Source organism: Anthonomus grandis, chromosome 7 (assembly GCF_022605725.1).
Source record: "Anthonomus grandis grandis chromosome 7, icAntGran1.3, whole genome shotgun sequence".
Taxonomy (NCBI): Eukaryota; Metazoa; Arthropoda; class Insecta; order Coleoptera; family Curculionidae; genus Anthonomus; species Anthonomus grandis.
Window position 1 is genome coordinate 10,380,505 of NC_065552.1, and position 25,613 is coordinate 10,406,117.

General features: G+C 32.6%; 1 protein-coding gene across 11 annotated transcripts in view; it reads left to right on the forward strand.

Moving 5' to 3' along the window:
* LOC126738352 (MAP kinase-activating death domain protein) overlaps positions 1-25,613 on the forward strand; it is a 116,733-nt gene that overhangs the window by 68,786 nt on the left and 22,334 nt on the right. For 8 of the 11 annotated variants that reach the window (XR_007661305.1, XM_050443633.1, XM_050443632.1 and 5 more), the window contains exons 6-29: positions 636-770; positions 823-938; positions 997-1,178; positions 2,058-2,128; positions 2,179-2,293; positions 5,350-5,382; positions 11,144-11,238; positions 11,354-11,540; positions 11,600-11,927; positions 11,991-12,538; positions 12,598-12,861; positions 12,933-13,001; positions 14,465-14,665; positions 14,789-14,976; positions 15,030-15,222; positions 15,276-15,434; positions 15,502-15,687; positions 18,429-18,516; positions 18,580-18,710; positions 18,763-18,903; positions 18,956-19,207; positions 19,270-19,509; positions 19,589-19,861; positions 23,992-24,159. Coding sequence is in view for 10 of the 11 variants with exons in the window: in XM_050443633.1 (XP_050299590.1) it covers positions 636-770; positions 823-938; positions 997-1,178; positions 2,058-2,128; positions 2,179-2,293; positions 5,350-5,382; positions 11,144-11,238; positions 11,354-11,540; positions 11,600-11,927; positions 11,991-12,538; positions 12,598-12,861; positions 12,933-13,001; positions 14,465-14,665; positions 14,789-14,976; positions 15,030-15,222; positions 15,276-15,434; positions 15,502-15,687; positions 18,429-18,516; positions 18,580-18,710; positions 18,763-18,903; positions 18,956-19,207; positions 19,270-19,509; positions 19,589-19,861; positions 23,992-24,159 (4,363 nt within the window). In the remaining variant the exon portion in view is untranslated. The remainder of the gene's footprint in view (positions 1-635; positions 771-822; positions 939-996; positions 1,179-2,057; positions 2,129-2,178; positions 2,294-5,349; positions 5,383-11,143; positions 11,239-11,353; positions 11,541-11,599; positions 11,928-11,990; positions 12,539-12,597; positions 12,862-12,932; positions 13,002-14,464; positions 14,666-14,788; positions 14,977-15,029; positions 15,223-15,275; positions 15,435-15,501; positions 15,688-18,428; positions 18,517-18,579; positions 18,711-18,762; positions 18,904-18,955; positions 19,208-19,269; positions 19,510-19,588; positions 19,862-23,991; positions 24,160-25,613) is intronic. The other 3 variants (XM_050443640.1, XM_050443643.1, XM_050443639.1) reach the window with 2 other exon arrangements.

Consider the following 25,613-nt stretch of genomic DNA (forward strand, 5'->3'; position numbering starts at 1 on the left):
CTAGTGTGGACGCGACAGAGTCAAAATGATTAGTGGATTCTAGTAATTTTTACTGTCATAATAGTAAAAAATTGTAACACAGGTACATGTAGCATTTTTGTTTCTTCATTATTGCTTCTTATAAGCTCATATTGCAATGAAGTGAATAATTCTTCTTGGTACCCATTGGTCAACGTAGGGTGGAAATTCCATTCACATAACTTGACTGCAAATGTAAAGGATATAGTAACTGTGTGCTCATTTGTGTATCAAGTTTTTTTCTTTGTTTTAATTTTCGTCATGTTTGTATATAAAAGAAAATAAATCCCTTACTTATGGCAGTAAAGAGAACCATGAAAATCTTAGCTGAAGCATACAAATTATTTTACGCACACTATTGTGTAAAATTTAAATAAATTGTTAATTATAGGCAAAATAAACAGAAATGCTAAGTAAACAAAATAGGTTAAAAATTGCCAGTTTAGATTTTATGATACTTAAATGGAATTTAAAGAATTTAGCAGAAGAAGCCTTGAATATTTAGAAATTTAAACATGCCCATCGTGTGATTCCAGAATCGACCTTTAAAACATAACTAATATTTCTAAAACAGCACGTATGTTATTAAACAGTGATATCTTATTATTTAATTTCAGGGATAGCGTTTGGAGTGTTATAACTGGTCAATCAAATGAAGGCGCCTCATCAATTGTGCTGCACGATGTTAAAGAAATAGAAACCTGGATATTAAAACTACTTTCTGCTCCTGTTCCTATTCCCGGAAAGACTAAGTAATAATAGTTTTTTGTTTAATATTAAAAAAAACCGTTACCTATTTTAAAGGGTGGAAGTGGAAGTACTTTCTCCAAGCGTATACGAACCATTAGTATTCGCCTTACCGAGTCATACACGATTTACTTTGATAGACTTTCCACTTCACCTGCCACTAGAACTGCTAGGTAAGTCTCCACATTTTATATTTTAGTTTATGGTAAATTTCAAGAAAATGTATTTTAGGAGTAGAAACATGTTTAAAGGTGCTAACAGTAATACTATTAGAAAATAAGGTTGTATTCCAGTCGCGAGACTACAATGCTCTGTCTATGTCTGTGATGGCTTTTGTTACGATGATATACCCGTTAGAATATATGTTTCCTGTAATTCCTTTGCTACCTACTTGTATGAGTTGTGCTGAACAAGTAAGTATCTATTCACTAATAAAGACGTCCGCAGGCAACTAAAGTTTTTGATGATATACTTCTCGATTTATTCTGCGTTTCTGGCATTACGCTAAATAGTAGATAATATCAGGTAGGTACTGTAATTACGTTCTCCTTTTATAGCCAAAGTCGGTATGGAATGCTTTGAGAAAAGTACAAAATTTAAGATCGAGCAGCCAATAGTCTTCATTATTTGGCGATTTCTATCAAAAGAAAATCAGATGTAACTTTAAGCCAGTTGATGTACATACAGGAAATCTATGTACACACAACGATATTTTTAAATCTATCGCATCATCATTTAACTTAAAAAATTTCAGATATGACTTCACGAATCCACAGAGAAAACTTATTAAATAAGGAGAACTATGTTGATTTAGAGTGGAAGGATCTAACAACCCTGCTGCTCGAAAAGGATTTGCCTAAAATCTTTTCTCGATGTTCCAATCAGACCCGCATAGAGAAAATATATGTGAGAATAGGCAGAAGTAAACGTAGTAGATTATCAACTTAAAGAGCTTATTGTAAAAGTAAAGTAAAGCTGATAAGGCTTTGGCTGAGTTTGCTCTTAGACTAATACAAAAACTTAACTGATAACATTTTCTGCTTACCAGATAAGACTGATTTACTTCTTCGTGTAAAATTAAAGCATTCGCGTTTTCACTTATAAACACGAAGGATTTAAATGTCCCTAGAGAGATAATTAAATCCTTAAGTTCCGCAAGGCTCTATCCTTTATGATTCCTATAACATCTATCTCTGGCCATTAAGAAGTCTAATAATGCAGAACAAATCCAGTATTTTATCAGAAATATCTATTGATTATTTATTGAAAAAATTCAAAATTTATTATTTTAGCTTTTGCTTGCCCCAACGCCATTTGTGATAGGACTTCCCGTTAGTTTTTTAATGTACAAGAAGAACTTTAGGTAAGGTTGTCACTTATAAAAATTCTTTTGTCCAATAAAAAGTTTTTTAGGTTACCAGATGATATATGTTTAGTTGACCTAGATTCCAATAAGTTACATTCTCCTACAGAAATACCCCCGTTGCCCGAACCAGAAGGGACAATATTAAAAAACCACCTTAAGCAGGTATGATTTACGTTTAAATTTAGAGTTTTCTTTAATTTTCCTTATTTAAATATAGATACTAATAAATTTTTATAATACACTATTGTATGAGGTGTGTTTAAGAGGTAAAGTGACTTCGAGTTTTTTTTGTTTGATTGTATTAGGACGGATATTAATAGCTTCAATTATATAGCATACTTAGTTTGCTTTTAACAAATACAAAGACGCATTTTGGTTATTTCGGCAAATATAAAAAATAGAATAAAGGGCTCAAAAAATATTGAAAGTGGGACATGGTGGAATGGTACGAGTTCTGCCAAGGTTATCGAGAGTATGCCAATGACGCTTTATTACAAAAACGTTAAAACAGTAAAGACAATTATTTCGGAAAATCGTCAAATTACTACACATAAGAGGAGTTACTTAAGAAATTAAAGAAAAAAATCCGAAATATTTTGGCATATGACTTATAAATGACGCAAAGATTGTTCCGAAGCATCGCTCAGGAGCTGTTGATTAAAGATAATGTAGTATTTGCGGTTCCTTAGGTGTGAATTTAAACAATCAAAAATAGTCAACTAATTTATGTACACACTTACACTACTAAACACGATCACCTACTACTGAACGTGAACATGATGTTTATTTCACCATGGAAATTTGCTCGATGTCCCATTGCTGTTCCTAGACGCCATTTTGCCGAATCATAGCTGCAGATTACGCTATATGGGTCTTATAAGTGTCTTTTTCATACTTGTATCTATTAGCATAGTGTGGAGGGTCCCATCTACAATCGCGTCGACAAAAGCACTGTTGCTATGCTATGGTGCTGCAACGAGGAGACCTGGGTGCTATTTACTTTTACTGAGGCTTGCTGAATACAGATCGACGATCGCCTCTTCGCATCGACCTGCTTTAGTTGTCCGGATTGGCAAGAGGAGAACTAACGCCTTCTGGACAGTGTCTTCTTATGTGCCCTTCTTTGCAATGTGACTATTACTCCGAAGTCGACCTCTCCTGGATTCATTTGCCAGACACGAGCCTGCCCCTGTTGGTGTTCTTAGCAGCTTCAAAAGCCCGTGTTAGTGCATCCACTAGCTTAGGTAGATATGCTAGTACTAGGGCTGCCTAATTTTACCATCGAAGGCCATCTATGAATGCTTGGACTGCTAAGTGTTCCATGATTCTTTCCTAGACATCACTCTCCTAGATACGCCACTCTAAACAAACAGTGGAATATCGGCTTCAAACTCTTGCAAGGACTTTCCTTACTTTTGGCACCGATTTTCCAACTGCGTGTCGTAAGACATGTTCCAGGTGTGACAGGCCAGGACAAGCCAACTCCAAATTCTTCAGTAGATGATGATAGACTACTTATTCTTCGGGAGACATTCTTTGCAGGATAGCAGCAGCACTTCCTTTCAAGGTCAATCTAAGTACAGTGGTTTTCTCCCGGGATGACCAACCATTTTTTTTTGCAGTCGTCTCAAACTAACGATGATAAACATTCCATGATGTTTTAATCAAATAAAAGCGGTTGGAGGTACACGGGACTAATATATTCCGTATTACCACAAACTTCGTTCTTGTAGTCCCATGTTGAAGGGCTACAGGGCAGCTCGTCGATAATGTTGATGTCCAATGTTGCAATTTTGTTTTGAACTTCCTGCATCTTGTCCTCCATTAATGAGGGAATTTTTTAAATTGGAATTTTTTTTCACAATCTTTTTCTTCAACTTGGCAGAATTACTCTCTAAAGCTCTTTTACCTTTTCCCCAAGCTCATTTTTTAAACTGGTAATATTTTTAAAACCTTTTTTTCCAACCTATCATAATTTATTTACATTACTATTGGCAATACTACTCGAAAAACTACTACTTAAAATATTTATTTTCACCGTATTTATTTACAACTAAGTCTGATTTAAAATCTCGTCAGTACTCAGAACTTCCATTTATTCAACTGAGAGTTACAAGCGGCAACGCGGCTACTTATATACTTGGCTGACCATTCCGGAAGATTCGCTGACTTTCGAGACGTCGGCGTCGTGCGGTGTAACGCTTGTGTCATTCCAGAATGACGGAGAATCAGATGGTTTCTCGGTGTTTACAATAATAATAATAATAATAATAATAAGATAATTTCCAACAGGCAACTTGCCCAATAACAGGAAACAGTTGCAAAACAATGAAAAATATAGTTAAAAAAACACACACAAACAAACCTAAAAGAATGAAAAGAAAAGAAAAAAGTAAAGTAAAGTCACAATCTCAAAAGTTATCCAAAAAATTAGAACAAATAACTATTAATATGATATAAAAACCCAATTATAAAAGTAATCAAAATTACAAAATCGTTACTATAATTTTGATTTACTCAAAAGAGTAATTCATAACTAATGGCAAATCATACCATAAGGTCGTACGGTAAATAATTAGTAGGTTATAAATATTTAATAAAGTATTGACAATATGAAGTATGAAACAGCGTTTGCGAGAAAAAATGCGAAGAAAATACGCAGAATTGTTGAAAATTAATTTGTATTAAAATAATGAACCTCCTCACTCATCATTAAATCGTGAAAGAATTTTTGGGCCACCACACTCACCCAATCACCCGGCACACCACAATCACCCTTTAGTTATTATATTTACCAAATTTATCACCATATACCGGGATAAGACTTAGGACTTTTTTATTACTTGAAAATGTGAAGAAACCTATAAAAAGATGAGAGAGATTGGCAACGATTGTTATTGATATAAAGGATGTATCGCTGGAATACTTTAAAGGAGAGTAACCACCTTGAAGAAGACAATATATTGATAAGTAAATAAATATTGTTTTAAAAAAACAGAAACTCACTTTATTTTTTATTAACACACCTCATATATCTTATTTCTCATGATATTAAACCTATTTTTCAAAATTTTCGTTTTCTTATAAATACATAGAATGGATGTTATATATAAAATGCATGTCTTAAAATATAAGCCATACATACATTTCCACTTTATAAACTATTTTGTCCGTCTTGTGTGTGTCACTTTTTCTAACTATTTTATGCTTTTCAAAAGGCAATGCAGCTTATGGATCAAGTTGGCACTGGAGTAAATATTTTCCCAATTTTATGCACCTTAAAATACCTTTTGTCCATGTTACACACACTGTAATGGATAGTATATGTTTTGAGTTGATGCTTTAATCATTTATAAAAAAAAAAACTATAGCAGAGACATAAATAAATAAAGGATGTTAATTTTAAGTGATAAGAATTTATTAAAATTAGAAGAAAGTTGTGCGTTTTTGTGATTAATAAAGTTTTGATTTTAATTTTTTGTAAGTGATATACAGATTGTCCAAACCTAAGCCTCATCATTAAGAACCCAAAATCTAAAATAGATACGAAGTCGGTTAAATATAGGCAAAACTGCGCAATTTGGTGCTTATAAAAACGCCCTTTACAAATTAAAAAAGTTCATAATACTTACCGAATCCTTATAATATACCTATTTAGAAGATTCTTAACAAAACCAAATATTTGCTATAATATTTTTATTTTTTTATGACTGTAAAATTATAGTCATAAGATATAACTAATATAAGATATAACTAAATAAGTTTCACATTTTTATTGCTACTTCCTGTATTTTACAAAATGATGTTGCCAGATTTTTATACCGATATTTCATATTTGAGCTGTTTTCATCAACTTTTTTTTTATATTTAATTTGAAATAATTATTATACCTCGTATATAAAGTCAAAAAGAGCTTATGAGCGCTATTTGTTAGAATATTTAGAAAAGCGGCAGCTGCATAACACTTATTTTGCTAATATTAAAAATAAGCTTTAAGCAGAAGTTATCTAAAACTCTGTAAAAGTTAAGTACATTAAAAAAACCAATTTATCAACTAACAAAAACTTTATTTGACTCTCGACACCTGTTTCGCTAACGATATTTGTATTTTCGGGAAAGGATCAAAACTGAACTAAAACTATTTACTAGTAATCGTATATTTAAAATATGTAATTAATAAAGTGGAAAATTTAATGAAGCATAAACAAAGATTAAACACTAACTAAACTATACAACTGAATATAATATTATCTACCTAAAGTAGCCAATATTAAAAACATGTTCAGCCAAACTTGACTTTTCAATGCTTCCAATTTCCAGATGAGCTACATGTTTTTTAAGTTTGACATTAATTGATCTTCTCGTTTGCCCTATGTTACTCTTATCATCACTGTTACAATTAATTTCGTATTTATTTTTATTAAGATTTTTTATTTGTATTTATTTTATATTTTGAGTTTTAATAAAGATTTCTCAACTTGGACATACTTTGATAGACGATTTTTAGACCAAAGTCTTTAGAAACCCTTTCAAAGCCTTTTGTCAGTAGATGATCAAATGATACTTAAACATAAATGTTATAACTTAAAAAAAAATTTTTATTAGGTTAACTGTCATAACACAAATATTCTTTAGGTCATACGGAGCTGATAATTTAAGGCTTTTACTTAAAAACTTTGGATAATAGAGAAAATTCTATGTTTTAAAAAAAATAATAGTAATCGAATATACATATATGGTATAGGCAGCCTACTAAGCTGATTTGGGTTAGATCACAAATCTAAGAACACAACTCGCTAAGCATATATTTATCTGTAGTTAGATCCAAGATAAATCGAAAACGTCGAGATTAAACAAACATAAAGATACAAAGAATAATATAAGGAATAATAGATGGCAACGGCGATTTATAAGGGACGAAAAAAACTTAAGTAATAGAATAATTTAAAGTAAGGTATAAAGGTTTTTTTTTGTTTTGTTTTTAAGTAACTGTATGCACTCATATACTAGTCAATCCTAAAATATGTAAAACATTTTTTTTGATAAAGTTTATACGCTAAGAGCTATGTATTATAAAGGGTATTTCAATAACAACGCAAAATTTGAATTGCGCTCCATGTTTGACTGTCATAATGTCACATGATTATGATGTGACAGATCGAAAGCTGACAAGTAGAAGATAGTAAACATGAAGTATATACAGGGGGTTTCGGGAGGAAAGGAAAATATTTTTGGAACATTTTCAGAACGTCAAAATAAGATAAATTAACTCATATGATTTAATCCGATTTCTGAAATAATCGGTTCTGAAGTTTTTTTGTAAGATTTTTTATTGTATAAGCAACACAAACAAATACTAGTAAAAAAACAAAATTTCAATAATTTAAAATGTATTCGAAAATACCCCCATCAACTTCGAGGCAAGCTGCAGCACGTTTGTTAAGCGCTCGTGTTGCACGTTTAATTGCTTGGGGAATGTTTTTAATAATATTTGAAGCATTTAAAATTTTATTGTGGAGTCCTTCTACGGTTTCTACTGGTGTTTCGTACAGTAGAGCCTTTATCCACCCCCAGAGGCAATAAGCCAGTGGATTTAAGTCTGGTGACCTCGGTGGCCAAACTTGAGGTCCTCCTCCGCCAATCCAACGATTAGGAAAACGATTGTCTAAGGAATTATGCACTCGGCGACTAAAATGAGGCGAGGCTCCATCGTGTTGAAAATACATTCGGTGTCGAACAATTAGCGGAACATCATCCAATATGTGTAATAAATGGTCTTCCAAAAAGCGCCTTCTCCAGTAAGACGCTCATCTAATACAAAAGGACCAAACAACTAGTCGTTCAGCATTCCACACCACGCATTACCAATTACCACTGAATCGATGTTGAAGGTTTCGTTCAAACGGCATAAGGATTTTCATCTGACTACCGATGTTTATTGTGTCGGTTATTAATAATTTCATTGCGCGTAAAATGAGCTTCATCGCTAAATAAAATGTATTTATGTAGGCCTCGATTTTGTTGGATCCATTCGCAAAATTGAACCCTTAAGCCATAATCACCCTCTTGAAGATGTTGAACCGGTTGAATATGGAAAGACTTAAAACCGTTTTTCCTAAGTGTCTTTCAAACGTCTACATGTGTTGCTACTCGAAGTTCTTTTATAATATGCCTCGTACGTACACCCGGGTTCTCTTCAGCTATATCCAGAACATTTTCTTAATTTTCCACATTTAGTCCCGCCTCTCATTCAAAATTAATTCTTATACTTGAAAACATTTCTGTTTCCTGAGCATTTGTAAAAACTGTCTGAAAAACCTTTCTATTAGAAATTCATCTATTTGGAAAACGACGTTCTTTCTTACTTTCATACTCCCTATGGGTGAATGTGTGAGGCATTACGTAATGGAAACTTTACCCTTTTCAAATTAAAACGTTCAGAATCATTCATACTGACAATCATGCTTGTCAAAGCTACTAGTCAATTAAAATAGGTATTAACAAACAATAATGAAATACCTGCAACGTTAGTTAGTAATACAGAGAACGTAATTATTTCAAAAATTTACAAAAAAAAAATTTAGTGCCGATTATTTCTGAAACGGTTAAGAATCGAATTATTTATATTATCTACTGTAATATGAATAATAGAGACAAAAATAATCAAAAAATTCGAAAGTACTGGTTTGGTTGGTGATGTGAAACACACGATACGAGTAATATATCACGGTAATTCGCGAAAGTGTAACAAAAAAGCCAGAGACATCAACTCGTCATCAAGCAAAAGAATTCGACATATCAATAGGCACTTTTCAGGAATTTTCAGGAAATTCTCACTACTTAAAGATTAACAAGTTGCATGCCTACAAAATCAAACTGACTCAACAAAATCTGCCAGTAGACCATAAACAGCGAAGAGAATTCACCAATTGGACCCTTGAGCAACCTGCTGATTTTGCATATAAAATCTGCTGATTTTGCATACAAAATCATTTTCAGTGATAAGGTTCATTTTTACCTCGATGACTTGGTTAATAGGCAAAACTGTCATCTTGGGGTTTAGAAAATCCACGAATGATTCATCAGAAAGCAACGTGTCACAATATTGTGTATTTTATGGTCTGGAGGAATAATTGGACTATTTTTCATCGAAAACGAAAAGGATAATACAGTAATAGTGAAAGGCAAATGGTACCGTACTTTGATCTTAAAGACATGTGATTTTAGCAGGACGATGCCATATGTCATACCCTCCGTGACGTACATAGGCGGTCTTGAACGATTTCCCAATTTGGTGACCAGAATTGGTTCCACACACTTGAAATTTAACGTCTTTAGACTTCTGGCTGTAAGGTTATCTGAAGTTACAGGTTTGTGCCAATAAGTCTGCAACCATCGAAGAATTCAAAGCTGAAATTAGACGCTGTATTAATGAAATAACACCACATATATACAATAACCTTATTAAAAATTTCCTTTGAAGGGTACGCATAAGCCAGCAGAGCCGTGGAGGCCATTTACAAGATCTTTTATTTTATACATAATTCCCAAATGTATATCTATTTTCTAAATCAATAAATTATTCAAGGTTTTATTAAACACTGAAATCTTGCGTTATTATTAAAACACCCTCTAGTTTACCATGCTATACATCCATAAGTGTCTTCTAAGATTATATAGGTATTTTATTAATTTTAATGTGTGTGTATATGAAAAGTAAGAGACCGAGTATATGCAACTTTAATAACCACAAAAATGCACAACTTTTTCTAATTCAACCGACATTTGATCTCTAACTATCTCCGAAATAGTCATAATAAATCACTTAAAACGAGCATCCTGTATCGAAAAATACTATACAGTAGAAGTAATTTTTAATAGTTATTTATAGTTCCTTTCTTCCTTTCCTCTAATAAAGCACAACATTTAAAAAAATAAGTCTAAAACTTAGCGAAAGTACCACTACTTCTTGCATATTATCGCAACATTGCAGGCAAGATCATTTAGAAGTCTTAATATCTTCATTAATAATGAGCGCTGTTGTCATAAGGTTGGTTTTTCATAAGTGGATATTTTTTAAATATTAAATAAGTATTATCATAAGGAATGTTTCCAGATAATTGGGATAATGTATTTTTGCCCAAAATATATCGAGTGTCCTACTAAATGCAGTTTATCTAATTATTACTTCTCAATTAGTTTAAAGTTAATCAATAATTCATTCTTTCCAAGCAAACACATCTAAAATTAATCGACATCCTAACCTAACCTCCACAAAAGCTTAAGAGTATATGTTTCTGGATACTTTCAAGGAAACTAACGAATCTTGTTAATTGATCGCTGTTATATCGAGCCTAATTCCTTTATAGTGACAGTCCAGTATTCTGAGTACGATCAGAAAAATTAATTAAATGTATTTTTTATTGTCTATATAACATATATGGTATTCCATAAGTGCTAATCATATTATTTGCCTCACTCTGAATAAAAAAGAGGTAATAAATTGTAGTAAGAGGTTCTTCTGTTATGTTCGTAGCATATTTCGTTTTCAAAATACTGTCAAATTTGGTAAGGTGGAAGACATTTGAAAAAATTATTTTCATGAATATCCAAGAATAAAGTCTGTAAAATAGTGGAAAACTCCCGAAAAATCAACGTCTTACCCACGCATTTTTGTATTGCACATCTTACGTCATACAATGGCATAACCCTAGTCGGCTAGCCCCGAGTCATGATGGGTTCACGTGATTCTTATTATAGAAAAAATACATATAGAATTTGGGTTTAGTTTATTAACTTTCTAGTAGATTTTATTTGTAACAAGTTTGTATTAGTATTACTCTCAACACGTATTTATACTTATTTATTATAGAAATACTTTTTTGCTTAAATAATATATTTGATTTTTTTTATTTGGCATGAAGTTTAGCATGTAGATGCAGCTGCTTAATTTCTATACTTTAGTGCTAATAAAATATCTAAAAGAAGGTAATGAATGCATTAATCTTACAGGCGATGTCCAATTTATCAACACCAAGCAATAATAGCGCACAACTACAGCCTTCAAGAAGAAACAGTGTCTCTTTGACACCTCAAACCACTCTAGGGTAAGTGTTGTGCAAAAACAAGTAAGGTTATAGAGGCATAGTTGTTAAAAGTCTATCATAATATCAAGAAAATATATTCTAAAAGTCACTTTAAGTCACTTTATAATTATTTCAGAGTTGGTATACCTACAAAATCACCAGAAGCCTCATTACCAGGTTCACCAAATCAAAGAATGTCACTCACTCCACAATCTCCATTACCACCTCCAGCAACAAGAATTTATTCACCAACACAGCAAGGCAATCCATTTATTTACGGAAATGATGTTGACTCAGTTGATGTTGCTACAAGAGTGGCTATGGTATTTGAACTTGTTGCTAGAAAGTTGTAATTGTAATGAAACGTCATAATCCCTTTCAGGTTCGTTTCTTTAACTCTCAAAATTTACTAGCGAACTTTAATGAGCACACGCGAACTCTACGGTTATACCCCAGACCTGTCGTGGCTTTCCAGATAAACAGCTTCCTAAGGTCTAGACCAAGAGCTTCTCAATTTTTAAACAAATTTGCCAGGACACAAGCTGTAGAATTTTTGGCAGAATGGTCCCTTACACCCACAAATGTTGCCTTTCAAAGAGTACATACAGGAGTTCTAGATCCAGCTTTAATCGGAGATAAACCCAAGTGGTACTTACATACTCTGGAACCCATAAAGTTTATTGTTTGGGATGATGGAAGTTCATTAAATGGTAATAATTATATAGTTAGTTGTTATTTTGTAAAATAAAGAATGTTTTTTTCTTTTAATAAAGGTGCCTTAAGAAGTATTCAAAGCCACGAAAACCAACCAACAGATGAAAGTGGTTCAGACTCAGAAGAGGGTGAGAGTACTAGCTCAAGCTATTCGTCGTTAAGTGATTTCGTATCAGAAATGGCTTCCTCTGATCTATCCCCTGGGTATCTTTCCTACCACGATCAAAGAAAAGCGTCTGCTCAAAGCATGACTTTTTCCTCAAATATCGATGCGGATAGTATCTACAAGCCACCATCCGAACTAAAATATCCCGATGGAGAAACTCCTGTGCAAAGACCCGAATCTCCCGCCTCTTCGAGTAGCTCTAGCTCAGATTCTGATCTAAGCTCTCCATCATTTAACAGGGATTCAGAATTTGAGTTTAATAAAAAGGAAGAGGTTAAGAAGCCGAAAGAAAAAATTGAGAAGGACGATACAGTCTCTATTGAGAATGAGTCGGATTCGAACTCTACAACTACACCTAAGACAATAGTTAGTAATAATAATCAAAAAAGTGAAGCGTCTTCAGTAGAGGGAGATAAGGTGTCTACTAGGAGAATAAGGAAGGTAATATGATTTGTATTAATCAAGATTGAAAAAGTACGCAAGTAAAAAAATTTTTGAAGGTTCCTCCAATTACACCAGCACCACTTCAAAAACAACCAAGCGTTGGCAACGTATTTTCAAAAACTTCAAGCGTGGGCTCTTCTGGTTCACCTAGTCCAGGTCCGATTCATTCTGCAAGCAGTGTGGGCAGCTCTGCAAGTGGATTAACTCGACAAGGCTCCCAAGGCTCAATTTTCGAAAGATTCGCTTCAGAAGCAAAAGAAGCGTTTAGAGAAACTACTCGGCAGAGCAGTCAGGATGGAATATTGGCTCAAATGGATAAGGTAATAATACATAAAAACATTATACAGAAAAACATTATACACGCAATATAACAATTTATATACCCTTTTAGTTTAAGTCACAGGCCAAAGAGAAACTTAATGAAGCAGAAGAGAGTCACTTATTTGCTCCTTTTGATAAGGTGCGTTTGTATATTAGATCACACCCATTGTAGAATTAATTAGAAATGCTTACCTTGTATTCACACCCTCATTCGAATATCAATTCCTATTAATATAATAATAATAATTTTCCCATTGTAGATAAGCTTACTTTCTAAATCATATACATATAAAAGCAAATTTAGTGTAATTTTTATTAAAATAAGTAATATCAAAATATGGATAATGGAGATCATTTAGTAAACTTTAATTTGGAAAGTGTCATTCTGTCCATAAAAGACATCTTATAGAATATATCTCGACTACAGCTTTATTTCCAGTCAGAAGAAGGCTGTTTCTTTCTACTCCTACAACTATTGGCACTCCCGGATATCTAGAATATTTTGGATCAATATATTTTTTTTAGGATACTTAGGATATTGGATGTTAGGGCATCTAAAAAAATTTATAGCTGCTTCACCTAATGTGATACTAAAGCATTTTTCCTTTTGTCTTTTCTGTTTACCCCTGATAATATTTACTAAAGTTTAAAACATTAAGCCAATCAAAAAATGTATTTAATTCTGCATACAAATAGCTTAATAGCTTTTCAAGGTAGGCTTGCTTAATAGTTTTTTAAGGACCAAGTAATCTACAGATCTGATAAACTAACAAAACTTCTTCTTTAATATTTCTGGTAACACATCCTTCAATATCTGGACTGTAGGGATTTCTGCTTCCATAATGGTAATAGGTTATGTCCGTAGTTTCATTCAATTACGGTTGCTTGAGTCCTGGAGCTATCTTTATTGCATTCCGTAAGTGCCTATGTTCATGTTTTTGAGTATCTCATAGATGTTCTTCAATATTTTTCGCAATTATAGGGCTAAATATTGGGGACTTAAACTGAATTTTTTAAATTAAACAGAACGTGAGTGAAACAAAGGAAGTATCTTAAATGCTAATATTGCTAAATAGTTACGACTAGTACCATCATCGTCATTCTAGATTTATTTTGTCTTTCCAGGTGATTGTTCAAGTGGCAAAAATAATATGTAGGTACATTTTGCAAGTGTTTTAAGATGCTAAAATGATGGGCTGACGGTAGTTAAGGATATTTTTTAAGATTTGTTTCTAGCCTTGAAAGCAAACTAGGATGTTTTTTTGTCGTAAATTAGAAAAAAGTTTCCCTGCTAGTATTGGACTGACTGCCACTTGCTTTCAGATTGAGAAGTTAATTGTTTTCTAGTAAATAGTTATTTTACATTTCTGGGGATGACTATGACCAAAAAATCTATATGGATAATGTCATCATGATCTTCTACTAGTAAGATAGGTTTAGTATCTTCATTTATATATGAAAGTAATTAACTAAATAAATTCTTAACTTTTTAAATTTACGGCGCTCTAGAAGTTTCCCTCTAAAACAATATCATCATAATACTACTATTAATTCAATTTATGTACTTTACTCTTGTTGATGCATAATATATATTTCCCATAGCTGACTATTCAAGCAAAAAAAGCAGCTGAAGAAGCAACAAAAAGTATGCATGAAGCAAGTAAATCAGCTCTCGAAGCCAGTAAGTCAGCTACTGCAATGAGCAAAAATACTATTGATGATTTAACGTATGTTGGAAAATCCACATTTGGGGATTTGACTAAATCTGCAAAAGAAGCTGTACAAATGAAAGGATTATTGAGAGTACGTAGACTATAAATTTTATTTAACTCAAGTTTTTAATATTGATTTTTTTGAAAACTACTTTTTTTTAAAGAAATTAGCCCAATTACTGACCAATTTACTAAAGCTTTAAAATAATTTCAGAATGATTCCTTCAATAGACCGGATTCTAGGAGAGACTCAACAAGCAGTACCACCTCTATTGTAGCTCATTCAGCGTTAGCAGGTGCCAGTAGAGATTTTTTTTCAAACATACAGTCTGACCTCAACGGCATTGCCTCAAGTACTACCAACATATTCTCAGATTTCTTTGGAAACAAGAAGGATGCTAGGTATTTCTCTTTTTTTTTTTGTTAAAATGTGATTGTACTTTCTGCATTCTTAGGCAGGACCAGTCATCACACAAGCCGAAAGAAACAAAATCAAGTCTGTTTGGCCCTTTCCAGAGAGGGCCTAAAGGTATTGTTGAAAAAAGTCCTCTTATTAAACATGTACCCAAGAAACAGGACGAGATGCAAAGGAGGCAAAGCATGGATAAAACTGCTACTAATAGTGATAATCAAGCATTTTTGAAAGACGTAAGTGGTGGTTAGGTTATGATTGACACCGACGATAAAAACTATTTTTTTAGGTTATCACAAGTGTTCTTGATGGTGAAGGAGTAGGTTGGCTCAAATTTAATAGACTAAAAAAACTAATGGAAGAAGAAACCTATCGTAACTTTGTAGTTAGCAAAATTAACAAAACTCTTGATAAAAAGATAGCTCCTGATGATCATATTGATGATGTGGTAAGTAACATATTGAAATATTAGAAAATATTCTCTTAAAACTTTTAATTTCGTTTAATTCTTTAAGTGTGTCCCTAAACCAGTATGGAAAGGTATGTTAAAAGTCCTACAAGCGATCCAACATGGCTTAGAAGTCACGTTTAGTAATTATGGGCTTGGTGGTATGGCATCGGTGTTTCAAATGCAAGAAATTGCTCATACACACTATTGGACCAAAGATGTCGGCGACTCAGCATCTGCTGATATAACTCAGGTAAAAAATAATTGAATTGATATATTAAGAAAAAAATTAAATAATATTGTTTTATTCATTATCTACTTTGTGAAAACTTATGTGTTCAGTAGTTTGCTTCTTCAAAGTACAGTAATTGATATTTTGCGATCATATCAGTTAGCATAGGCCTATTTTAAAAAGATTGCGGAAATAAAAGTAATTCTAAGTTATGGATCAGAGTTTCTATAAAATCTATTGTTTATTCTAAGCAGTTACATGTACTATTTCAATACAAAAATACATATTCATCAACCCAATCCAATCAACGTACAAACAATAAGCTATAATATAATCTTAATCTAGTATAATACTCTTCATCGAGGTCTTTATTTCTATTCCTTTTTCTCCAAGTTGTTTCTTTTCTTAAAATCTATTAATTTTCTTTATTTTTGTTGTTATGAATTTTTCAGTACATTACAATTAGTGTACATGCTTCTATTTATTTTCCATTGTTTTTAAACTCTCTTTTTTTATAAGGATCATAAAATGTTAATGGTATTAGCTTACATTAATTAATCAAAGATGATTCGTGTTTCGCCCAAAGAGGCATCTTCAGATTAATAGCGAGCGAAATATATGTCATTTCCATTTAGAAATAGGACAATAAAGAGTTTATGATAATTTGTAAATTTTTGGGAATGTAATGAATCTCTCAATGAAATCGATATCGCATTTTGCAACCAACCGCTGAATTTTTTGAATAATTTTATGACGATATAAGAACAAACTGACTCTTTTTTTCAAAAAAATATCATACCATTTTTATACAGGGTGTCTCAAAAATATTCCGACAAACTTTTGGGCGGTGGTAGAAGACACCAAAACAAAAACTATTTGTCCAGTAAACGTATGTGTTAGAACGCGCCCCAGAAAGCTACCCGCTTAAAGGTTCACGTCGGTTCGCAAAGAAGAATTTGCAATTAGAAAAAAATAAAACACTTATTTCTCCCGATTATAAAGCACCATATAATGAGTTGAAATGTCCGATCAAAATATACACAAACTTCGTGAAATATACACCGTACTAAAATGTAATGAAAAACAAAAGTAAGTTAAATCCGGGTACAATCCACCCTACGGATTATTTAACAGCCAAAATACCACAACTGACAATAATGTAATGTGAAAAACTGGGTTAATAGGTCGAATACAGACAATTACTCTACTAATCAATAACCCTCTCTTTTTTAAAACAGCTAATCGATATCTGTCACTATTACGGGCGACGTTGCCAAGTTAACATATTCTTAAGAAATTCCTGACAGTATGTCCACAAGTTAGCCGTTTGGTCTCTAGAGCAAAAGAACTTTTTTTGGTACTATTATTTTGCTCATTATCTGAATCACCGTTTGCAGTGCAGTTTAATTATTATTTTGTTTATTAACAAACGAATTATTGTATAAAATAGTTGCTTAAAGTGACGATCATTTGGTTCAACGCAAAGAGTGCACCGTTGGGTCATTGAGGCGCGAACTCTTTGGAACATTCTATGAATAACTTCTACATGGGTACATTCGGCCAGTATCCTTGCTAGCAGATGTTCCTCATTAGGAACAGGTATTTCGTAGACCAAACTTTTGAGATAACGCCATAGAAAAAAATCTAGGGGGTTGATATCAGGAGAACGCGCGGGCCATGGAACGGGATCTCCTCCTCCAATCCACCATTGGGGAGCTTCGTCATATTGAAACCACATGTTATTTGTCAAGTCTTTAGGGATGTTTCGCAGTAATTGAGGCAAAGTGTTTTATAAAAAATTGAAGTAAATATATATATTCAAATGAGTAGGCAACAAATAAACAATTACCTTCTCTTCAAAAATACCAGCCTGTTGTTGATGTTTTTTGGGGGCCAAGGCGTGCGGTATTTCATCATGCCCAATATGGCTGCTCCTGGTATCAAAGTAACCATCACGCGTAAAACATACCTCATATAAAAACAATTTTCTTTTAAACTCTCACTATGATTTACAAACCGTTGACAAAAACCTAACCAGTGTGGATAATCTTCAGGATTTAAAGCTTGTATGCGTTGTAAATTAAAGAGGTACAAAAGTTCTGGAGGATTCGATATCCTGAATTTGTAGATGATTTTATCTGGTATGCAATTGCACGAACACTTGGAGGTTATTTTTCACACGGTGTAAAACTTCTTCTTTAATCTGAACTGTAGGAGATATTCTTGGACGACCAGCTCCACCAGGACGTCTTAGCGTTTCAGTCTTTCCAAGGCGACGATGGATAGAAGAAAAGGTTGTATGATGAGGTTGCCTCCGATTTGGATATCTCTCTTCATACAAGCAAGCTGCTTCTCTTCCAGTGCACAAAGCCAGACGCATATCGGCAAGTTCTTTAAATGAGAAATTATTTGCCATTTTAATGCAAGTTGGTGAAAATGTCAACTATGACAAATGTCAACTAAAACCAACAGTTTTTGACGATCCTAAGCTGGGATTGTTCGGAATGTTGATGATAAATAAATGTTTTCTGCACTGTGAAAAGCGCTTCAGTTAATGCACAAAATATTAGTAGCAAAAACAGTTTTTTTGCTTTAGAGCTCAGACGGCTCATTTGCGGTTGTATGGTTACTGAACAAAAAATATTTGTTTTGATGTCCCCTTCCACCCCATGAACTTTGTCGGTATATCTTTGGGACACCCGGTATTAGTATGAAAACCTATACCACAATTCTTCAGGAACTAAAAACACTCTTTATCTTAGGCTTCAAGTCCCAAATCCCCCCAAAGTCCAAGATACTCTTTACAGTCATCAGACTGGGAGAATGATAGTAGAAAATCATCTCAAGCTGGTAAGATTGTATATTCACTTCAATCTTCTCTCAAAAATTTAACGATTTCATGAAAAATTGTAGAACCTCCGGAGGTTCGTCTAATACATGAAGCGGACTCTGATAAGGAGCAATCAGCCACTGACATCTTCAAGGATATGATAACCCAAAAGAAAAACTTATTGTTAAGCAAATTAACGTCATTTGATTCAGATGTAAGTTTATCAATTAAAAAAAGTTTTTTGCAAAACATCCAACTATATTTAGGTTGATGGAACTTTTCATGGGTCTGGAGATACCATATCACCGGGTTCTATCACTACCGGACCAGCCGGAGGCCTTCATAGGGGTGGGAATCATGCATCATTTCGTTCAACTGTATCAGATACAGAGGTAGAAACACTACAGGTAGGTTAATTTTATTGCCAATTAAATTGTTAATGAAATATTGTTGTACCAGTTTCCTAAACTTCCCAAGCAACGTACTTCAAGTGTTTGGTCAAGCAAATCTTCACTTAGTACAGGATTTAGATACCATGGTGGTCATATAGTAAATACCGCTGCCTCGCCTTCACCCGACGCGGTAAGAACTTACCTCTTTGAAGGCTTATTAGGTAAGGAACGGTCGCATCTTTGGGACCAAATGCAGTTTTGGGAGGATGCGTTTCTTGATGCTGTGTCGCAGGAAAGGGATATGACTGGCATGGACCAGGTACATAATATTCAATTCCATATATTGCTTAGATGATTTTAAATATTGTTTTGTTATTTTAGGGGGCGCGAGAAATGATGGAACGTTACAAAGGATTAAGTGACACAGAGAGAAAAAGGCTGGAGCACGAAGAAGATCGACTATTAGCAACGTTCCTTTACAATTTAACAGCAATATTAGTAATGCTAAACTGCACGAAGGAGGAAATTAAGCGAAAAATTCGAAGGTTGTTGGGAAAAAGCCATATTGGTTTAGTTTATAGTCAAGAAATTAACCTTTTGTTAGATCAAATTCACAATTTGGTAAGTCCTTAACCCTTCTAATAAGTTTTATTAAAAAGATAATTTAAAATATTCTTATCATATTTTATTTATGTTTTAGAATGGAAACGACATTGACCTTAAACCTTTAGGATCTAGAACCCTACATAGACAAAGTTTTACCGTTCATCAAGGAATTGATTGTACTGGGGATCTGCGCTTTTTAGAGGTTCGAGATGATGGACTTGTAATCAGATCAACAAATGGAGTTATCATTGAAAGATGGTGGTTTGAAAGGCTGGTCAATATGACGTATAGCCCGAAGAATAAGGTGCTTTGCTTGTGGAAGCGTACTGGAGGGCAAACGCAGGTCCATAAGTATTATACGAAAAAGGTAACGGTTTTTATTAAATTTATAACTATTGTCTTTGACACAGTTTTTTTTTTACTTGCCAAGTTTGGAATCTCGGACAATTAAAAAAAAATTATCTTGGAATTAATGTTTATCAGACATTTGGTTGTCTTCTTCTAGAAGGCCTAGTTAAATTTATTTTTTCTTCGCTTTATTTTTTAAACCAACCTGGTTTTCAACCAGCTTCTTGAACAGGAGTAATAGTAGCGGCTGAATTCTATACACGAGTCGCAAGTTTTTAATGTAAAAGTCATTTTTTAATATATCCTTTATAACTTTAGAATCAATAAAAATTAACATAATTTAATGGAATATATACATATATAGATTTAGAGTAAATAAATATTTATCAACACCACCGCATCGGAGTCCTTAATTCGTTTCTCAAATAATGTCGGTTGAACAGAGAAATCCAAAATTTATGTCAATACATTATATGGAAAAATCTTTTAACTATATCTTTAGTAGGAAAAGGAAAGGTTAAAAGATGTTTTCTACGTATATTAACAATTTGTAGATCTGCTCTATAAACATTTTTATTAGCCCAGTAGAGTGGAGCTTCATACTTTAGAAGTTTGAAAAAAATTTGAATAACGAGTGTAGAAATCTTCCGTTTCGAATATGTAGGCAATTTACTGTAAAATTTTAATTTTTTGAATATCCAAAAAGTTGAAACAGAATCCATATATAGTAGCACAGAAATTCTTATGTGAAAGCAATAATCTGTTGGTTAATTTTTTTTTTGTATCTTCATTAAGGTAGCTTCTAATTATTGCTAAATAACTGATTCTTAAGTAAGTTTAGACGTTACATGTTTTTATACCTTATTTTACTGTTAATAATAAAGCCTAAATTTTTAGCAGAGTTTTTATTGATATTAAATTAGAATTAAGTTCTATGTTAGGATTTTCAAGAACATTATTTTTTATGCTTTCACTACATAATGCTAATGTAACAGATTTTGCTGCATTAATTTTTAGCAGATGCTAAAAAATTTAAAAAAATTAGCACCCTCTATCTATGAATTCAAAACATTTCAGAACATAAATTCAAAGGATTTTTTTTTAATCGTACCTCTTTAACAAGAGTCATACTGCCGCTATTTTGATTTTGAAAAACTAACTCCAGGGGTATTTTAAAAATAAAGATCTACTTGTGATATGTCATTTTAATGCAAAGGTGTCTTCTTCTGAAAATATATTTATTTATTTATTTGTTTCATTTATTGCTATTTGGAAACAAATTAATTGACCAAAAAAAAGGTGGCCACATATTACAATAACAGGAATTAAAAGTTATTGATAATAGCTATTGATAATATTAAACATATATGCATATAATCGATATTTGCATTAACTATGTTATATAAAAATATTATATTTATAACGATTTGTCGATATCTTAAGCGAAGTAATTTAAATTAACCCTTAACCCACCATGTGAGAATTTTTTGCATAAACATCCATGTGTCGTCTGACAGACTACTTGTCAAAAATAAACAAACTGACGGTCGTTTTTTTTACTTTATTTTTGGAATTTTGTAGTGACTAAAAATGAGCTTACTTCTACTAAAAATAACGATACTTAATGCAATTATAGTAATAGTAATAAAGTTAAACACAATATTTACTCTAAAGAAAATTTAAATTCGGCTTATACAAAAAAGTGAAAATATTGTAATATTTTTTAACAACTTTGTTGAAAAAGTAGTATATTATAAAATCCAACTTAAAAATCAATTAAAACCTAACCAAGTTGCCTTGTTGCAAGAGCTAAATATTTCGTTTGTTTGTACACATATTACATAATGATTTCGAACATTGTAAGCAAATTGCACGTTTACACTGCACACATAAATACTTTGTCATACAGTATTTTGCTCGTGGTTATAAGTAACATCTCTTGCGTTTTTGAAGCTTGTAGTTGATCTACTTCTGGTATTCCCAAAATTCTACTAATAGTGCTGCGTATATCGCGAGGTACTCGAGGATTTTTCTGGCGCCTCTCCATGTTTTGCCGAACTAAGTCAGCTGCTAGTTCTTTTGCAAACACTGATTTTTCCCGAACTGCTACGTTGTCCTTAAAACATTGATGTAAAATATATCAATTTATTACAGAAATGTCAAGTATACGGAAGAATATCGCAAGCCATTTACGGGTGCGTCGGCTCGAAGAACTTTTAGAACACTTCTCGTCAATTGTATCTACACCTCCCTTATTCCGATTATAATAGGCGATGATTTCTGACTTTTGTGTTTCCGAATCAGTAAATTCCTTATGATGCATAGAAGAAACTAAGACTACCGATTTTTCAGGCTTACTCACATGGGAAACCATGGTGATCTCTTCTCGAAATCCGTATAATGATGATCCCAATATTCTCTTTTTGTTTGGCAAGAACTCCGTTTGAATTTTTCTTTAATTTTTCCTAACTGTTCCGACGTAGGTAAGTTTATTTTTAGGCAAAACATCTACAAGCTCCATGGAGGTTAACCAATTAGCTGTTACATCCCGATTACTCCCAAAAAAAGGTTTAGCGAGGCGTATAACAGCCTGGGTCCGTAAATAGGTTCTCCCCCTAAAACTAACGAGCATCTCATCAATTGCCATTGATTCTTCCATACCATAACAGTCTTGACAGTTTTTAATGAACTTCGTAAAAATTTCAGAAATTGCTGCTGTTGGGTCTTCTTCCTTACGATAAATTTTTGTCTCAGGGTTATCAAATCTCAGAGCAGCTAATAGAATTGCAAATCTATTTTGGCTCATTACTGCCCGGAATATTTCTCTGCCCGATCCATCGGTAGCAAAACTTCTTTTTTTATATTTTCATGGTTTGATTTGAATACCCATGTATAAATCAACAAACCTAGGAAACCTTTGAATTCAAATTTATCTAAATCTCTTACATGGCTGATACTGTTTTTATCCTTGTAGTTTAAACGTATTTGGAAGAGTTTGTGATTTATCCATATAATTCTGTTCTAAAATATCATCGGAGAAAAATAGATTCCATACCGAGATAGGACCTGCGCTGTTACCTAGGTCGCGAGCTCTTACTTTTACAGTTAGAACCTTCATGACTATGTTATGTTTTCTTACGCGTGACGAAGGAATTACCTCACTAGTGCACTACTTGAAACAGTTTTTTCCGTAAAAATATTTCTTTTCTCCTTCCATAACTTCAGAATCACCAGTATTTTTGTCTTCATCACTATCACTTTCATTACAGTTTTCTTCAGAAAAGTCAGAGGCCGTGTCGTGTTCAGATTCAATAAGTTCATCTTCTGGCGCACTGTCAATATCACTATCAACTTCATTATACCACTGTAGAACAGTTTCTTCAAACTTATTGTTCTCAAAACGTATTCTTTTCGACGGACCGGCCATATCAGATCACACGATGTTTCTAACACAAACGAACATGTGGCGTCTAGGAGACTACGCTGAATTAACTGACCGAAATAGTTTATTTGTACACGGGCATAAAACAATGCCCGTCAGGCGATATATAATGGACCAATAGTAGAAGGATTAGGTGGGATGACAAGTTTTGGGGGCGGTCCGTTTTAAGAAATACAGTCAATTAAATTTATTGAACACGTGGCGGGTAATTACGTATTTGTTCTGTACGCATTCAATTTTCCCAGTATCAAGGATAGTCGACTGCTAACATGGTAAAGTGTCATTAAAGTATTATTGTTTCTAAATTGTTTGGTACGTCTATTAATAAATCCAAGCATTCTTAGGAAATTGTTAGTAATGAAATCAACCTTCATTAAACATGAAGAGTTCTTTATATGATTTGGGGATATACTGGAATACCTGGTTTAAACTACCATTTGGCAATAAATTACATATGCTTTTAGTATTCGCAGTACAGTCGCCTTCATAGAACATCTCGAATGGAACGTTAATGCTATTTTTATTAAATAATCCATATTTGAAAAAAAAAATAACAAATGATTGACGCTGATGGACCATAATTTTGTTGCTGTTTACTACAATTCTATGTATTACCAAATCTTGAGATTTATTTTTTGGCATTCATAAATATTAAATCGGCAATTATTTACACACTTTTACTTTTTAAGTAAATAAATTGTTTCTAGTGTAAGCAAGTTTACTATTGCATAAAGGAGGCAATAGAACGTAGCGGCAATATCCAGAGTGTTCCCGAATTAGGAGGCGAATTCCCAGTTCAAGATATGACAACTGGCGAGGGAGGACTACTCCAAGTTTGCATGGAAGGCGTGGGATTATTATTCGCCAACAGCAAGGTGGGTTACAAAAACATTTTTATGGCTTTCATTTTAGAATTTCTGATGTAAACTGAAATTTAAAAAAAAAAACTAAATAAATTTTACTTTATTTAAAAACGTTCAGATATTTTTGTCTTTCATGTTGTTCTATTTGTTTCTGCCCTGTGATGTGCATTTTTGCAAGGACCACTCAAAGTTTTCCTATATTTACTGCGCCACTCCATTTTAGTATCAAATATATATATTGCATATATATTTATTTTTCATTTTTAGATTAATTGAAAAAAAATTGCTTGTGAAATGATTTTTTTGCATTGACATCACTTGGCATGAAGAATTTGCTATATTTTCTCTACGACACACTTTTTAATTATTTAAAAAAAAATTTAACAAAGTTTGTAATATTTATTTCTGGTCCAGTTATAATACTTTGTAACAAATAGTTAGGTAGTTTATTATAAGTATTTCCTCTTCTGTAAAAATATTAGACCTATTTTTACAACCTTTTAGTTAGATACATTTTTACTTTTTATTTTCATAATGAGACTAAAAAATATTATACAAAAATATATACTCTGCATGCAGCTCAATGTGGCATACTTTTACTTATAATTAATTTTGATTACTGTATCAATTTGTTATATTTTTTCAACTATCTGCTTTTTGATGTTTACTCTTCTTCTCTTTACTTTTTTTTATTATTATGAGTGGTCAGAAATTTACATAGGTTTTCTTGAGGTTAATGCGAATGTAAAATATACTTGTTTTAATACTATCATTTTCTGCACAATACTTATGTTATATTAATTTACTTTTTTATATTTGAGTCGATTTAGAGTTATAGCATTATATTAGATACATATACAGTGACCCAAGTTAATAATGAATACGACTTTTAAAATAAGTAAAGTAAATACCCGCGTAAATATTATGTATGAAACCTATATCATCTAAAGATAGATCTGTAGATAGAAAAAAATATATCTATTTAGATTTCATGAAAAATATCACTTTCACAATAAAAGTTTCAGCAAATATGACACAAGCTGCAAACTAACAAAATGAATCCAATCAAAATTTTTACAGAAAAAAACTAAGCTTACGAGTTTTTTACCTGCTAAAGAAATAGAATCTGGCAAAATCAGACTCTTACATAAAAATATCTTTTTAGTTTGATGTTCTAAAATCAAACTTCTGGTTTTCGGTACCCACCCCTATTTTATTATTTTTAGATAATTCTTTAAGATTTGTAAGAAGTCGCGTTGAAGCAAAAGAATAGATTTTATTCTCGTTGTAGCAGCTTCTAACCACCTACTAAATAAACTTTGTGACAGGTCTTAGTAAATAGTAAGTCACTTAAGCTTCTTGCTATTTGGCATTTACCTCCTCTATTTTCAAAAAAAGTTTAAAAATAATTGGTAAAATACCCTTATTTGTAAATTTCACAAAAGTAGACATTAATCGTTAATGGT